The 17,413-nt window shown below is 40.1% G+C and overlaps 2 protein-coding genes across 2 annotated transcripts in view; one reads left to right on the top strand and one right to left on the bottom strand.

Annotated features, from left to right (window-relative positions):
- Nucleotides 1-12,015, top strand: part of BPTF (bromodomain PHD finger transcription factor) — a 150,130-nt gene extending 138,115 nt beyond the window's left edge. The window contains 2 exon segments of the mRNA XM_019805309.2: nucleotides 4,220-4,406; nucleotides 10,066-12,015. Coding sequence (XP_019660868.2) covers nucleotides 4,220-4,406; nucleotides 10,066-10,102 — 224 coding nt within the window. The 3' untranslated portion in view covers nucleotides 10,103-12,015.
- Nucleotides 12,016-15,270: 3,255 nt separating this feature from the next.
- On the bottom strand, nucleotides 15,271-17,412 carry C13H17orf58 (chromosome 13 C17orf58 homolog; the record flags this gene model as incomplete). The annotated part of the gene is made up of 3 exons (XM_002924627.4): nucleotides 15,271-16,242; nucleotides 16,840-17,031; nucleotides 17,283-17,412. Coding segments are annotated over 3 exons (513 nt in total), but the record flags the coding sequence as incomplete, so codon positions are not given.
- Between the last annotated feature and the right edge of the window lies 1 nt (nucleotide 17,413).

The raw sequence follows: 17,413 nt of genomic DNA, 5'->3' as shown, positions 1-17,413 counted from the left end.
AACGATGTCATATGATCTGTGTGAGGGGCACCTGGCTGGTTCAGTCAGGGGAGCATGTGACTCTTGATCCTCGGGATTGTGAGTTCGAGCCCCATGTTGGATGTAGAGATTACTAAAATAAATAAATAAACTTAAAAATATATTTATTTAATCATCTGTTTAACAAACATGCTCCTGTGTCATTAACCTTCAATGACATGACTGTAAGGGCTTTTGGTAGTATGTGAATTGTGAATATATCTTAACTTATTCTATGAAAAATTCTTTTCTTGAAGAGCTGGATTGTTTTCTGCTCTTTTTTTTTCCTTCCTTTTTTTATACCACCATGGTGTAAACACTCTCTAATGTAGTAGGTATGTACATGAAGATAATACAGATCTCTAAGACGTACTGTTGAAAGAAGAATCAAAGTTACAGAAAAATACCTAGGTTTCAAGTAGCAAACAATTCTGTATTTTCTAAGGGCACATAAATGTATTTAGAAATGCAGAGAAGATGTCTACGAAGAGAGAGACTAAATTGAAGATAGTAGTTTCTTTTCAGGGAGTGAAGGGGCCAACAAGGTCAGCAGCTTTTATAAATTTTCTTAAACAGAATTAGGGTTATTATATAAACAGACCATGTTTTATAACATACTTTATAAACTTGTCAGTACGTTTTTCACACCACATGAAAATATGTGGTATAGACCTACATCGTTGTTAATCGTATGACATTAAGATAATTTATTTAATCACCCCAATGAATGGGTTTTCCCTTGTGTGCAGTTTTTGCTGCTATAAACACTTCTGTGAACATCTTTGTTTATGCACCTGCCTGCACTTGTTTATTTTCTGTGAAGAAATTCCTAGAATTAGAATTTCTAGGTCAAAGGATATATATACTTTTTAGGCTTTTGATATGTATTTTCAAATTGCACTTCTGCAAATTGAACCAGTTTCCAATACTAGTGTATATTCGTATCCTTCCCTCTCTACTCTTGAAAACACAAGAGTATTATCATACTTTTGAGGGGAAATATTTGAAAGTATTTATTTAAAATAATATGGTGTACAGATGTTACAGAGGTGCAGAGTGTAAAGTATAAAACGTACTTCCACTCTCACACTCTGTCTTGGTTGGAGGTGATGGTTGAAAATAGGCTGATACGTTATTTTTAATTTCTGCTAATTTGGATAAAGAAAGTGGTTCTTTGGCTTTGCATGACTTCAGTAACTAGTGATGTGTACTTAACTGTTCGAATTTTATGTGAGTTTCCTATTTATGTATTTTGCTCATTTTTCTCTTGGGGTGCCATTCATATTGTTGTCACTGTTCTTTAAGGGCTCTATATACCAGAGACCGAGATGGCTGAGTTGGTTGGGCGTCGGACTTTTGAGTTCATCTCAAGTCTTGATCTTGGGGTCATGAGATCAGTATGGAGCCTACTTCAAAACAAAGCAAAGTTTTTTTACTGATTTGTTTTTTCTTTTGGCATATGATCTTTTTTTTTTTTTTTTTAATTTGAGAGAGAGAGAGAGAGGGAGAGAGTGTGCGAGCAGGGGGAGGAGCAGAGGGAGAGGAACAAGCAAACTCTGTGCTGAGCGCAGAGCCCAACACAGGGCTCGATTCCATAACCCTGAGATCATGACCTGAGCTGAAATCAAGAGTCGGACACTTAACCTGCTGAGCTGCCCAGGCGCCCCAGCATGTGATTGTTGGCTTTCAGTCTATTCATCATTCTAAATTCTGCCTCTGGAGTCACGCGTTAGTCCTTTGCCCTTCCCCAGATTTATAAATACTCAGTTAATGTTCTCCTAGTACTTTCTTTTTTTTTTTTTTTCTTCAATTAATTTATTTCTGAGAGAGAGAGAGCAAGCACACAAGCGGGAGGGAGAGGCGGAGAACATCTCAAGCAGACACCGCACCAAGGATGAAGCCTGATGTGGGGCTTTACACCCCACAACCCCGAGATCACGACCTGGGCCAAAACCAAGATTTCTACACTTAACAGACTGTGCCACTCAGGTGCCCCCCCCCCCAGTATTTCTTTTTAACAGGTATATAATTAAGTTGGAATCACAAAATGTTCAAGCACTGTTCACATACATTATTAAAATTAGCCAGGCAGTAAGTACCCAGAACTTAGGTCCAAGGATGATGTGCTGTGTTAAGTGCTTACTCTTTTCTGTACAGCTCTCTGGACCCGCTACACACAGCAGCTGTGCACAGGCCTTGCTTAAAATTTCATCAGGTAGGGGCGCCTGGGTAGCGCGGTCGTTAAGCGTCTGCCTTCGGCTCAGGGCGTGATCCCGGCGTTCCGGGATCGAGTCCCACATCGGGCTCCTCTGCTGGGAGCCTGCTTCTTCCTCTCCCACTCTCCCTGCTGTGTTCCCTCTCTCGGTGGCTGTCTCTCTGTCACATAAATAAATAAAATCTTTAAAAAAAAAAAATTTCATCAGGCTGAGAGCGTGTTTGCAGGTGGTTTTTCCCTTATCTGCATAAACTGGAACTATCAACGGTGTGTGCGTGCGTGTGGTAAAATATAATGGGTGCCTGGGGGCTCAGTTGGTTAAGCCTCCAGTTCTTGATTTCAGTTCATGATCTCAGGGTTGTGAGATGGAGCCTCACATCAGGCTCCACACTCGGCGGGTGTCTGCTTCCCCCCGCCATGTGCTCACTCTTTCCCTCTCTCAAATAAATCTTTAAAAATACATGTATCTATAACAAAACTATTTAATATGCACAATTCAGTAATGAATTACATTCACAATGTTGTATCTTTTAGTCCTTTTTATGGTTTTCATTGTCATCCTTACATTTTAATCCACCTAGAATTATTTTGGCATTTGCGTGAGGTAGAATTTTTTCTTCAGATATGTAGATAATTGCCTCAACCCAATTTATTAATGAGTTTTTTCTTCCTCTGCTCATTTGAAATGACATCCTCACCATATATAAAATTCTTACACCGAATATGGTCAGGTCTGTTCCTGTTTTGAGTATGGTTCCATTACTGTTTGTGTCGTCCTGCGCAGTGCCGCACCGTCCATTATCACAGCTTTATGAGATTTCTTTAATGCCTTATAGAGTAAGTTCTCTCCTATTACTTTTATTTTTAAATGTTTCTTAGATATCCTTGGACTTGAAAATCATTTTCTCAGGGCGCCTGGGTGGTGCAGTCGGTTAAGCATGTGACTCTTGATTTCGGCTCAGGTCATGATCTCAGGGTTGTGAAACAGCCCCATAGCGGGCTCTGTGCTCAGCACCAACTCTGCTTGAAGATTCTCTCTCCTTCTGCCCCTCCCCCAACTTGCACACACACACACTCTCTCTCAAATAAATAAATCTTTTTAAAAAATCATTTTCTCAAATTCAAAAGTAATCATTGAGATTTAATTTAGAATTGTGTTATCTATGAGTCTCTCAATCCTAGATTGATTTGAGATCTCCAGCTTTTTACTCTCCCAGGTTTTTATGTAAAATTGTATATGGAATTTTCCTTCAAATAACAACTTTTTCCTAGGACTTACTGTTAACGTTGGGTAGATTTTGTTCAGTATATTTGAAAGCACTTACCTGTGTACCACCTGAATTATTTTAGCCATTTCTGCATACTACCTGTATTATTAACGTACTAATATTTTTATTCATATCAGCTAATATTTTACCCTTTAAGTAGACAGTTTATGTCCTTGCCACCTTAAGTGTTAAGTCAGTATCACTTGTCACCAGTATAAGGTAACAATAAAACTGAATAAAGAGAAAATCATGTTATTAAAGTCTAATACAGGTATCACAGATAACACAAAACCACAAAGATTTTTTTTGTTTGTAATTTTGGATTCCTTCCTTCTCTTTGTACATGTAATGTATATACATAATTGTTTGCATGTAAAAATGTATTGTACTTAGATGTATATTGATGGTGTTGGTATAGCTGTTTTTATTTCACCCCAGCTGAATAAAGGGCTATATTCTCTATAGTTAACTGAAAGTAAAAGTACCTTCTTAACAGTAGCCAAGATTTATATTTTCGACTCCCCCAATCAAAAACAAAATTGAAGAATTGCTTCTGTTTTCTTCATGAATTGTTAAGTAGTTTCCAGTGGTGAATCAGCTTGGTTCTAGGACTGTTTGGGCAGGAAACATACATTCTTGTTAGCCAGAAATTGGGGGCAATATTCACATTGGATCTGCCTTAAAGCTTTGAAAATGTTTTACATTTTGTGTCTTTAAGACCTTGCCACCATGGAAGAAAGAGTACAAAGACGATATTATGAAAAGCTGACGGAATTTGTGGCAGATATGACCAAAATTTTTGATAACTGTCGCTACTACAATCCGAGTGACTCGCCTTTTTACCAGTGTGCGGAAGTTCTCGAGTCCTTCTTTGTACAGAAATTGAAAGGGTTCAAGGCTAGCAGGTGAGCAGATGTGTTCAGTGTTCTAAAGTACTCCAGTTCCTCAAATTCTATACTGTTTTGTCTAGGGAATCAGCCAGTGCTGTTTATGGTAAATTTGAACCTTGAAATCAAGAATCTTTAAAAAAAAAAAAAAAATCAAGACTAGCATTATGACATACCTCCAGGGACAAGACGACAGACTCAGTAATGAGAAATTGTTGAGTTGGTGATTTGCTTAAAATTAAAGTTATTTTTTAAAATAAAACACAAGGTGCTTACAGAATGTAAAGTGCTGTCTTAAATGCCATGGGGCAGGGGCACCTAGATGGCTTAGTCAGTAGAACTTGTGACTCTTGATCTCAGGATCATGAGTTTGAGCCCCCCATTGGGCTGGATGTAGAGTTTACTTAATAATTTATATATTATTTGTATGTTGGTTTTTTTTTTTTTTAAGAGATGCCATGGGGCTCATACAAAGGTAGTAGTAAGACCAAGTTCTTGCCCTTATTGAGTTTACAAAAGCATAAAAATGACTGTTGTAGGGGCGCCTGGGTGGCACAGCGGTTAAGCGTCTGCCTTACGCTCAGGGCGTGATCCCGGTGTTACGGGATCGAGCCCCACATCAGGCTCCTCTGCTATGAGCCTGCTTCTTCCTCTTCCACTCCCCCTGCTTGTGTTCCCTCTCTCGCTGCTGTCTCTCTCTCTGTCGAATACATAAATAAAATCTTTGGGGGGGGGGGGGAAATGACTGTTGTATAGGGTAGAGTAAGGGGAAGACCAGGAAGAGGGATTTAAGTACTTTCTCCTTAATTTGTTTGCTATATCTTTGAAATCATAAAATGTTTTATTTCTCTGTATAGTTCTCTGTGGCCAAAACTAGACTTTTAAGTCCACAGACCTTTCCTTTGAACCCTCCAGTAACATAGAAACATTGAGCAACTTGGCCTGATATTCAGATGTAGCGCCTTCTGCCTTTTTGTGTCTGAACTTCAGTCCCTGCTTCTCAAGCCCATGACTTTCTTCCTTCCAGCAGAAGCCTCTTCTCCTTTTCTGTGATAACCACCACCACTCTGTAGCCCTGGGATTCACTACTCACCATACCCCATCCACCAACTTGCATACTTTGATCCTCCCTAGATATTCAGATTGGGTAGATCTTGGCTGGTTTGGGACCTGAGCATCTCTGTTATCTAGTGAACTCTGCATACCAAAGTGTAAGAATCAGTGCTCAGCTTAGTTATTTTCCTCTGAGGACAATCCATACGGTGTTGTCTCTCCCCTTGTCCTGCAGCAAGGTGGGTCAAGAACTGTACATAGGGGCGCCTGGGTGGCACAGCAGTTAAGCGTCTGCCTTCGGCTCAGGGCGTGATCCCGGCGTTCTGGGATCGAGCCCCACATCGGGCTCCTCCGCTGTGAGCCTGCTTCTTCCTCTGCCACTCCCCCTGCTTGTGTTCCCTCTCTCGCTGGCTGTCTCTATCTCTGTCGAATAAATAAATAAAATCTTTTTAAAAATAAATAAATAAATAAAATAAAAAGAACTGTACATAAACTAAAGGTGAGGGACAAGCCCAAGAATCAAAAAGTATAGGCCAGGAAGGAAGGAAACCAGGTAGGTAGGCCAGCTCTAGACCGAAAACGAAGAGCTTTCCCATTTGTATCATCTCCTGTCTGTTAACCCATTAGCTGTAAAACCTAAAGTGGAAGAGGATTTACTCAATACGGTGAAGCCCCTAGTAAAATAATAATAAAGGAATAAAAAGGGATAAACTCAGAATATGAGGAGAATATGGTGAAAGTTGGTTAGCTGATGAGATTTTAAGAGATCGTGGAATGCAGAAAGCAGATGAAAGACGGTGAGCTGACAGAGCCAGGACCCCACAGCCCAGACTCGTCTTAGAGGTTCTTCAGCAGAGGTAACAAGTTGCTGACCAGTAGAGCCACTGAGGGCCTCCCAACATGGAGATTCCAAAATATAATAGAAGGCAAGAGAAGAGTTAACAATATCTGTGAATTCCTAAACCACCTATAGACCTGTGTAGAAAGCCCGAAGAACTGGAAAAACACAAGGTTCTTCCCTGAAGAAATGGAATATAACTGCAGAGAAATCGAGTAGACAAAAGAAAATTGGACCCAGAGTAAACACCCCTGACCTCTGAAGGTTGGTTGGGTCCACAGCCCTGTCTCCCTAAAGTTGTGGCCCTCGATGGGGATAATTTGCCCGCACCCACGCCCCCCACGGGATATTTAGCAATGCCTGGAGACACTATTGTCAACCTGAGAGGTGGGCAGTCGTGCTGGCGTCTAATAGGTTGAGGTCAGAGATGCTACTAAGTAGCCTCAGTGCACAGGGCAGCCCCCCCCCGCCACAGCGCAGAATCATCCAATCCCCAATGTCAGTAGTGGTGAGATCGAGGAACCCTGATCGGAGGCAGCACCTGCCAGTCACCCCTGCACACATACATCTGCAGGCACCTGTCTGGTCCTTTAACTTACTCTTCTTAAGTGTGAACAGACAGCAAGGGGTGGCCAGATATGTAAGGAAAGCTTGCCGTGTAAAAGAGAAAGGTCAAGGTAGAGCAGAAGAAGAGATTCCAGAGAAAACAAAAGAGAACTTGGGGAAAAAAAAAAAAAGCAAGCCTCTAAATCATGTCCCAAGAGAAATTTTAGAAGGTAATTGACTCTAGGGGCTCGGTTGGTAGAGCTTGCAGTTCTTGATCTTGGGGTCAAGCCCCACATTGGGGATAGAGTTTACTTAAAAAAAGAAGGTGATGATCTTGTGTCTACAAAATGACAAACAGGATATTAGGAATAAAGAACAATCAGAAAGAGTGGCTAGAAAAAAAACCTAAAAAATCTAAACTTACTAGAAGCAGTGAAAGTTTAAATCAAGGACTTTCTCAATGAATGTGACGAACAAAAAGACAAGTAGATGAAAAAATATGAAATCAGGAAAAAATGCACTATAGCATATCCAGTATTCACTTAATGGAAATTCCAGAAAGGAAGAATAGGGAAGAGTGAGGAGAGGAAATGGTCAAAAGACTAGGAGGAAAAAAATTCCCTAAACTGATGCTGAGAGGCTCAAGACTTCAAACCCAAGGAAGACAAATTCATTCGTTCAGCATATGGTTCTTCAGATGCTGCTGTGCGTCAATATTGAATCCCTACAGCCCTTACGTTCTTGTGGAGTAAGGAGACGGAGTGGGGTGTGGACTGATGAGGACAGTTGATAAACATAATAAGTCAGCCGGACAAAGGTAAAAAAGTCCATCTCACATGTAATCACTGTAAAATTCCCAGATGCCAAGGATGAAAGAAGCTCTTCTCAGAGTTTCTAAAGAAGGTGAAACAACCTATAAAGGAATAAGAATTAGACTGGTATCAGACTTTTCTCTAACAACATGGAATGCTAGAGGACTTTGGGGAAATAAATTGAAAAATTTGAAGAAAATTGGTTTTAGGCCTAGAATTCTGTGTCCAGCCAAACAGTCCAGTAAAGGGACAGAAAAATACATCTTCAGTCATGGAAGGACTCAGAAAGGGACTCCTTCCCATGTAGCCTTTCTTAGCAAGTTATTTTAAGATGTGCACTAGCAAAATAAAGAAGCAAATAAAGAAAACAAAAAACCTTGGATCCAAGAAACAAGAGGTTCAAGAAAACAGTCGGCATGACTCTGACCCAGGAGGACATTTGTACAGCAGATGCCAGCGCAGCAGAAAGCAGTCCAGACTGGAGCAGGAGAATGGAGCACTCCTAGAGGAAGGTGTCTGGGAGAAGAAGTGATTCATACATTAGATAATTAGCCTAAGAATGTAAGAAGAAAAAATGAAAGGCAGTTCAAGACTCCATGAAAAACAGAAAGTTGAATAGGAATGTTAAGAATGCCCTCTAAGCGAAGGAGTAGGTGCCCAAGGAGAAAAATATTTACATAGGCCTCGTAATGTAAATAATACATTGATTTTCAACTTTTAGAATCAAGCTATAGACAAAGCACAGAAAGATTTAATTTAAAACTGGAAATAAAACTTGGATTCAAGAAGGGAGGTGGGAAAATGATTCTCTGAGCTTAGTTCTCATTTGCTGTAACAGGATTGAGTGATATAAATTTGATAAAACAAGAAATAGAAGTATAAAAAATCTACCTACCCAAGAACTGAAGTTCAAAGTAATTGGTCCTAGGGAGTCTGTGCCTCAGGTGGGGTAAAGATGAGGAGAGAGGACCACGACTCACTTTAAGCCTCTCCCTGCTTTTTAATTTGCACCTCATGCAGTTCTTCCTCCAATTAAATTTCTAAAATTGCTTTTTTTTCTTAAATTGGACAGGCTTTAGCCTTTGGTGGTATCTGTGAGGTGGAAGCTGGGGGGTTTGAATCCCACCCTGCTGCCAGGCTTGCAGGCAGAACCCAGAGTGGTGATGGTAGCAGCTGCCGATGGAGAGGAGAGTGTCCTTGGGCCTGTGACAAAACCAAGGAATTGGGGAAAGGAGAGAAGGAGGCCCAGGGGCTGGGTCTGCACAGTAAAGGGGCCACTTCGGAGAGCCTGCCACCTAGTTATTTCTTGTAGCTTTTTATTTTATTTGAGTTTACATCATTTTCATTAAGAAATGCAGGAGCAAATTGAGAAGTTTGCTCAGTTCTATGAAATGAAATGTGAGATTTTAGGGAATTTTTGTTGATTTCCAGGGTTAAGGCAGAATGAGACATATATGTAGCCATTCATTGAAATTTGATTGATTTATGGGTTTCCAGTATTTCCTTTTGCCATATTTTCCCCATTTTTAGTTTATGATCTCCAGCATTGTTTGCACATTATTTTCATTACTGTACTTTGTTATAATTCATCATTTATACCATCCATGTTCTTTCTTTTCTTACAGATTCTGATATCTTTAGTCTGAATTTTTAACTGGAATCAGAACTGGATGTTGGGGTCACTCATTCTTTTATTGTACCACGTGATTACCTAATTCAAAATTGCCCCCCAAAAGTTCATATTAGTTAATATAATTTTTAATGTTAAAAATATATGTATAGTAGTAAACAGTTTATTCTAGCAGCCATGTTGAACAATGTATTTAAGAATTGTAAACTCCTGGAATACTGTATTTATATACACACTATTACAATAGACCATACTTTGACTTAGTCCTGGTAACTGTACAGTAATTTGGTTTTACTAACGAAAGTTGTGAATAAAACTGTGAAACTGGGAAGGAGACTTTCTGGACTTTAATAGAAAAGTGTGATTTTAATACTGCTATTTCTTTTTTAATATAATTTTTTCTTCATATTCCCCCAAATCAATGTAAATAAGCATACATACACACACACACACACACACACACACACACACGTCTTTACCGCAGTGGTAATACTTCTGTAAATGTTTCTATCTGTCCCTCTGGCTAAAAATGTGTAATCTTTATTAGATGAATATATATACATATATATATTTTTTAATAATGGCCTTTTCCAGTGAACTATCATGTTTCAGTGTACAGTGAAAATTTCTATTTTAGGTTAAAAATTTCTTACTCGTTCTCCTATATTTGCTTGCCAAGGGTGAATGAAAGAACATGGCTGCTTCCCCCAGACAAACCGACCTTGGCATCCACATAAAGCATCATTGTTCTCAAAAATGAAGGGTGCTTAATTGTTCCCTTTTTTCTGTATTCTGTAGGTCTCATAACAACAAGCTGCAGTCTACAGCTTCTTAAAGTTCAGCGTGTTAACCTAACATAAAACGCAGCAAGAATCTGGTTGTCTGAACTATTTTAAATTAAGGAGCCAGATGTTTTTAGTCAGGTTATCCTGACAAGACTTGACCTAAACTTCGTTTTTATTGGTCATAACAGTCCAATTATATTCTTGGCCAATTTTGTCCAACGGACAAGGGAAAAGCAAAGTCAACGACACCATTATCTTGTCAAGATCAAATGGTTTTACTATTGTGGCAGAAGCGGGAAAACTGTGTTTATTGAAAAAAAAAAAAAAAGAAAAAAGAAAGCAAGAAAAAAAGATAATATGGGGTCAAGTGTAACTCCATGGAAATGCCACGTCTGCTCTTCAGTGAAGAAGCTGGTTTAGAGTCTCACAGAAAACTTTTGACTGTATTTATTTATTGTTGCAAAAAAGACGCTTTTTTATTGCTGCCCTCATTTGTCAGCTAATTATTTTTTCTTATAAAATCCAGCCCTGGTTACATGTAATCCATTCTGTATCTTATCATGATTCCTGTAGGTAAAAGTACAAGACGACCTCTAGATGTCTTTTCTTTCTATGAAAGGAGCTGCTATGTACACATGTGCACACACACACACACACACACACACACAACTGGGAATCAACAATGAGTTTATTGTTCATGGTAGATAAAAATTAAGCTTGCATAAAGGTTGGGCTAAGTGGTCCTGGACTACAGACTCTGTTGCCTTGACTATAACAGTAAAATTTGTCATTTACTCTGCACCAGGCTAAACTGAGTAAAATCTATTTGAAGGTATCTTGTTTGTAAACATTTGTCAGATTCTAATTTTTTTCTTTTTGTATTAAAATTCAACTATGGATGTATATGAAACAAAATAAATGGAGATAATTTTTCTCCCACAGATGGTGTCTTTGAATGTGCGCTAATGATTATCTGTAAGCCTTGGAGGGGAAAGGGAGGGCTGCTAGGTAAATAAAAGGCTGAAGAATTTAATTGTACCTGAGTTTCCCCAGGACAGTAGTGGCCCTTCGTTTTATAATTCCCAGCCCACTGTCATCACATCAGAGAAGAATCTTGAGGAGTGCTAATCCTGTTGCATCAGTTGATTATACTAATAAAAAGGGCAATGTGGCAAAATACACATTGCCTTCATCTGTACATTATAGAATCCCAGGCAAATGATCAGTTACAGACAGCTACTTATATTTTATGAAGGGCATTTTTAAATCACTTCATCCATTTTGTATTTTTTGTTGGTAGGTTAAGTTGTTTGGGGGTTTTTTTCCACGTAAGAAAAAGTGTAAGCAGCAGGGGGGAAATGGAAACAGCAGAGGAAGGTGTATTTTGCATGTTTTTCCTTTCGGTGTTCTAACCTTACACGTTGTATTACCTACCGCATTGTATCAATAGCTTCTGTAAGATCCGCCATAGTGGGTTTATGCAGCTTTGTGAAAATTTTACTAGATTTTGCACTAATTCGTATTAGCTTTGTCCTACCAATTTCTGGAATTTGTCAAATCATGTTTTTAAGAAGTTTCCTTCTGTTTAATATCACCCTGCTATGCAAAACCTTCCTGGGACCTTAGGTTCTTAAAAGAAAGATGTTGCTCTGGTTCCCAGTTCTTCCTTATCCCAGACTCAGGTGTGCAGGTTATTCTGGGTTAATTTTATCTCATGAAGCCCATTCCTTTTTGTACATAAAAGTGTCACTTATAAACCTATGCTTACAAACTTAAAGAGACTAATTGCTCAATATGAAAACATGGAAACAAAGTTTTGCTTAAAATACTAACATGGGAGTAGTCAAATACAGGTTATTTTGTCCTTTTACTTTTAAAAAAAAAATGTTACCTATTGTATGCACTGTGCTGATGCAAGAATCCTACATATTAATGAATTATAAAATCATTCTGCATCTCGTCACGTCACAGTATTTCTGTACTATTTATTCGTATAGAGAGAGAGATATAGATATATATGGGCTTAATCATTTAAAACTTGTTGCGGCAAGAATTTTCCTACCTGTAGGCAATAGATTGCTATGTTTTTAACAGATTGTGGCAAATTCTAAACAGCAATTCTTTTTGTACGTAATAGGACATTTCATCCTAGAAAAATAAAGTAATGTTTTTGACATTGGATTTGGTGCAGTTTCTAATGAAACAGTGGTTTGGTTGGTCTATACATTTTCTGTAGCCATTGGCATTGCCAAATTGTACCAAAAAGGGTAAATTTTATGGGAATCCTCAGACCAGGAAGATACTAATTTCATATGTGTATTTAATAGTATAAAGACTTTTGCAGTTTCTATCACCATATAAATAGACATTTTATAGTTTTATCTACTACAGAGCTTTGGTCTTGTTTCAAAAGTAATTTTTGAAAAACATAATGAGTTTCGAAAGCTGCTTTTCTATGAGTATCCTTTGACAAGCTCCTACTGTTCAATAAGATAGACATATCACAGCTATTTTACTTTGAATAATCCAAGTAGTAGAATGCACATTTGTGATAAGCGGTTAGGAGTTTTCTACCTAGTCTTTAGACTTGTAAATACATGTAATTTGCATCAGTAGATATCGGTGCTTGTTATGTTTCATCTGCCAAGTTCACAGTCCTTGAAAACCTTTCATAGTAAGTATTTTCATAATATTGGTAAGGTTTTTTTCTCCCATCCAGAGTCTGCAGGATTTGTATTTTAGTTAATGTCCTGCAATAAGTTAAAAAAAAAAAAAAAACTTTTCAGAGATCTTTTTCTAAAGTAAAACAGTTGTCTTTTTATATTTCAAATGGTCTGGAGTGTTATTTAGAGACCCTGAGATTTGCTGTTGTTTATAATCTACCTTCCCAGAATCTGTAAATTGAGGTTCTTTCCCTCTTTGTATTCATCTGTGTGTGTTTCTGATATTAGCCAGCCTGGTGGTCACCTGCTAAACGTGCACGGATGGATGGGCTGAGCTAGACAGAGGTAAGCGGTGATTGTCAGCTCCCGCTCTTCGTTACTGAGGCTCTTCCTTGGAAGCCTCCAGTTTCTCGTCCACAAAGAATGGTGCTATCTTACGGACAGAGCAGTGTCTTGTAAGTGCTTCCTGGGGAAAGAACCAGCTGGGAAGTATTTTTAATAATCTGAAATATTCTGAGGTACTTCTGGATACTTTGAGTCAGCTACCAAAAAAGACATTTCTTATAAGATCACATGCCCATTTGATCCAATTTGGACCAAATTCAACTAAAGAAAAGCTTAAATGATAAAGTCCCGGACCTGAAATTGAGTGGCAGTTGCTGGGTCAGTTTCTACGTGCGTTTGATCAAACTTTAAAATGACTGAAGGGAGGGGCGCCTGGGTGGCACAGTGGTTAAGCGTCTGCCTTCGGCTCAGGGCGTGATCCCGGCGTTATGGGATCGAGCCCCACATCAGGCTCCTCTGCTGTGAGCCTGCTTCTTCCTCTCCCACTCCCCCTGCTTGTGTTCCCTCTCTCGCTGGCTGTCTCTGTCTCTGTTGAATAAATAAAAATAAAATCTTATAAAAAAAAATAAAATGACTGAAGGGAAATATAAACAGTACCAAGTGAGATCTTTAAAAACATAAAAGTACCGAGTAAAGGTATATATTTTTTATAGACCTAAAAGCAAGACAAGTACGTTTTTTCTTGAGTTCTAACAGCTTAATTCAAAGGAGGGAAGGCAGTGGAGCGTTTTACTGATGAGCGACTATTACATGGCACGCGGCCTTTTACAGTCTTTGGAGCAGAAATCCACGTGCTAAGAAAAATCTTTCAGTGGGACAAAAGGATTGAGAACTACAGTGAATTTGCCACTTAAAATTTTCCATAAGATTAAAGATTGTATCCAAGGTACTGACTGAATGGTTGAAAATGAGATTCTTCTTAACCTGTTTTGCCTGACCCGGGACTATCCGTTTGCTCGCGGCCTTCGGTGCGCCCCGCCCCCACCGCTCATCTACCTCATTGGAGCCTCACCTGTCTCATCGCGACCTGGTCTTGAATGATGGCCATAACTCTGGGCAGTTTCTAAAATGCTGGCCTGCTTGTGTTTGCCCATGTGTACACACTGACTGTGTGACCTCCAACTGTCACACAGATGACACGATTCTGTCACTGGGTGTGCTTCCAAAGCTCCTCAGAAACAGTACCATCACAGTGGTCTCATCAAACCCTAACCCTCAGGCTTACGTAAAGGTGGTTTAACTCATCTCTTCACGTTCTAACTTGGGATCATCTAACCAATAATTTATCTATTTGGCCATTTTGCAATTTTCCTCACCGTGTTAGTCAAGATCACCACTTAGCCTTTTCACATTTAAAAATTTGGCTTTGGTTTTTGTGACTGGTGCTACTTATGTCTCAGTTAATGTTTATCCTAAAAAAAAAAAAAAAAATCCAAAAAACCAAGCCAGACGCTCTTCATTCTCTGCTTACTCTATTGCCGATAGTTCGTGTTATAATTAATGCAGTTGATTCATTCCCAAGAAGCAATTCTAGCATGATTTTTAGTAAGTCTGGACAAGACTCGTTTTTGGAAAATTTTCTAAAAATCCCTCAGTAATGCTTTACCACAGCATAGTCAGAAGCTTCAGATGTTAATTTTTTCTCTTTGCCCCGTTTGGGATAAATAAGGTAAGAGTATCTCCCATCACAATCAGATGTTACGTCTTAAGCTACTGCTACTACCTTCCTTGGGGGTGCTCTACTCTCCTGTCCGAAACATCCTTTAGGTATATTGGGCTTCTGTTCTGTATGGCCATTCAAGACTAAAGACCCGTCTTGAGCTCCCTGAGCACTTCTCCTCCGAAACCAGAATAGGCTGGGTTTTTTTTTTCCTCCTTGGTGCAGTTCCTGTTTATCTTTCCTTAGGCAGTAATCTTCAACTGTGGATTATCCATATCTCTAGTCAAGTGTTTCTAATTAACTGATGTACACCTTGGTCTTCTGAAAAAAAAATTGTTAATGTCTTTGGGGACTTAAGTATAAAAAACCAATCTTAAATTCAGCTAGTGATTAAACCTTTTCCAAACCAACTGGAAAAATGTTGAAAATTCACATACTTGCAAGCTGTCATTGAATATTGGTTCCAGGGTTTTTGGAGTAAGTTTGAGAAAGGCTTTTTCCCAAACCTTTAGAGCTCCGTGAGGCTAAAAAAAACCAGGTGCATCCAAGATCTGATTTCAAGGCAAGATTTACTACTTTACAAACACAAACATGATACTTGGTCTTAATAGAAAAATGACATCAGATACACCCAGAATATGTTTAGCATTGGGATAGCTGCCAGTTTGGCACAAAACATACGTTTTTAGGAGCAGGGAGGCATGAAAATAAACTTTCTTACATTCTGGTACATCAAGAACACTTGTTTGAATAATATTTTGCTTGAATTAAGCCCGTTAGTACTCTTTAAGTATAAAACTGTAATACTTGTCTTGAGTTCTGACCCTAGTGTTTGATCTAAACGACATTTCATACGTGTCTTTTGACTAGTGCGCTGTTATGTACAAAATTTTAAAATGTGATGGTTTTAGTATGAAACTTGGTTTGATACGTGATATAACCTATTCAAAGCTGTATATTTAGAATCAAGGAAATGTGTTTTTTGTGAACTATTTCTACTGAAGAATGTATTTAAATTAAAATAATTAAAAATAAACCACATGAAGCAGTCATCTGCTAACTGGACAGGTCAGTTATCTGAGCCGTGTGAATAATTGCCACTAGAGTTGAGTAACTTTGCCAGGGAGCTCAGAAGCATATCACTGAAGAGGCGTTTTGCAAATAAGAAAGTGGCAACTTCAAGATTAGAGTTGGAACTACAGAGTCAGTTCCAGAAGGAGCTGTGTGCCCTACTCCACAGGAAGACCCCATTCCGTGAAGACAGACCTCTCCTGTCTTGTTGCTGAATGCGACAAGTCTCTTATAATCCAGAAGTGCAAGGGTAGTACATTTCAAACGCATTGGCTGTGAATTGCACTTTGAACTTGCCCATCCCTTTTTCGGTTAAATCTCTTCACATAGCTGCTGCTGCTCCTGAGCAGTCCATCTCCTGGCCGGAGCCGTCCTCTCAGGACCTGAAGCAGAGCGGTAGGGAGCTGGCGTCTCTTATGGTAGATGTGGCCCATCACAATATACCTGCTGCCTGAAAGAAAGGAACCAACATGTAAATAAGTAGTGTCTTAAATGCCAAGAAACAGTAAAAATGCAAGGCCGTCAAGGAGTCCCTAAGCTTAAATCTATGATCTTGCTGCGCTTGTTGGATCTCAGACATTTCACCCTCAAACAACAGGTGGAAACAGTCTAGTGACCTTTAGAAGATAACCAAACAGCCCGTAACCAGCCAACATCACAGAACAAAGGCCCTGATCACAATGTGTCAGGAGGATTTTCCAGGGCACACCCCTAGGAAGATGTGGGAGTGGATATCCCCCCCCTCCAAAAAAAGACCATTCTAAACTTTTTTTAAAAGCCTCTTCTGTGTCCCTCTAGCAACGTTGTCTCGTCACTCCATTTGCCAACAGATACCTGAGTGCCCACTTTGTCAATCGATGATGTTCCCACCTTTAACCAGAGGCACCGGGAGGCTGATGGAGCGTAAATCGGAGTGGCAGAAATAATACCTGTCGTCTAAATTCTATTCATTTTAGAATACTCCTCCCTCCCCCCAAAACGGTACTGGGGTAATGAACAGACCAGGCGTGGCATCCAAGTTACAAGTGGGTCAGATCAGTTTCAATACCAGGTTTAAATTCTGGACATGGCTTATTGCAGCTGGAGGAGTCTAGGGCTAATATGTGGACTCGGAAGAAAAACCCGTCCGGAGTGATGTACAGGCGGTTCATCTTGTACAGCCCATCCCGGTCCACCAGCAGAGTCACCAGCCGGATCCCTGTGCCCAGCACGTCCACGTCATGCACGATTCCGTTCACTGCTGCTTTCAAAAAACAAAAAGTTTGGAGAAGTGCAAAACGCTCATTTCCTCTCTTTCCCCAGTGAGTTTTGCACACATCACGAAAGAGTCCACATGGGGCTGGGGACTGCAGGATCGAGTGAGTGGGTTTCTCCAGGGTCTGCCCTAGGGGAGTCCGCGAGCACAGCCTGGCGCTCTGGGCTCGGAAAGGCTCGCCTCGCGGTCTGGGCTCTGCAGCCCGGGCCCGGGAGGAGCTGCGGGGCGGGGCTCACCGAATTCGCTCGCGCAGTAGGACTCGCGCTCGTCCAGATCCACCCTGCAGGCGCGCGCGCAGGGCTCGGCGCCGGGCTCCGCGTCCCTCCTCGGCTGGCTGAGGCGCGGCGGCGGCGCGGGCGGCGGGCCC

The sequence above is a fragment of the Ailuropoda melanoleuca genome, chromosome 13 (genome assembly GCF_002007445.2).
Source record: "Ailuropoda melanoleuca isolate Jingjing chromosome 13, ASM200744v2, whole genome shotgun sequence".
In the NCBI taxonomy this organism is placed as follows: Eukaryota; Metazoa; Chordata; class Mammalia; order Carnivora; family Ursidae; genus Ailuropoda; species Ailuropoda melanoleuca.
This window is presented reverse-complemented; position numbering and strand designations above follow the sequence as displayed.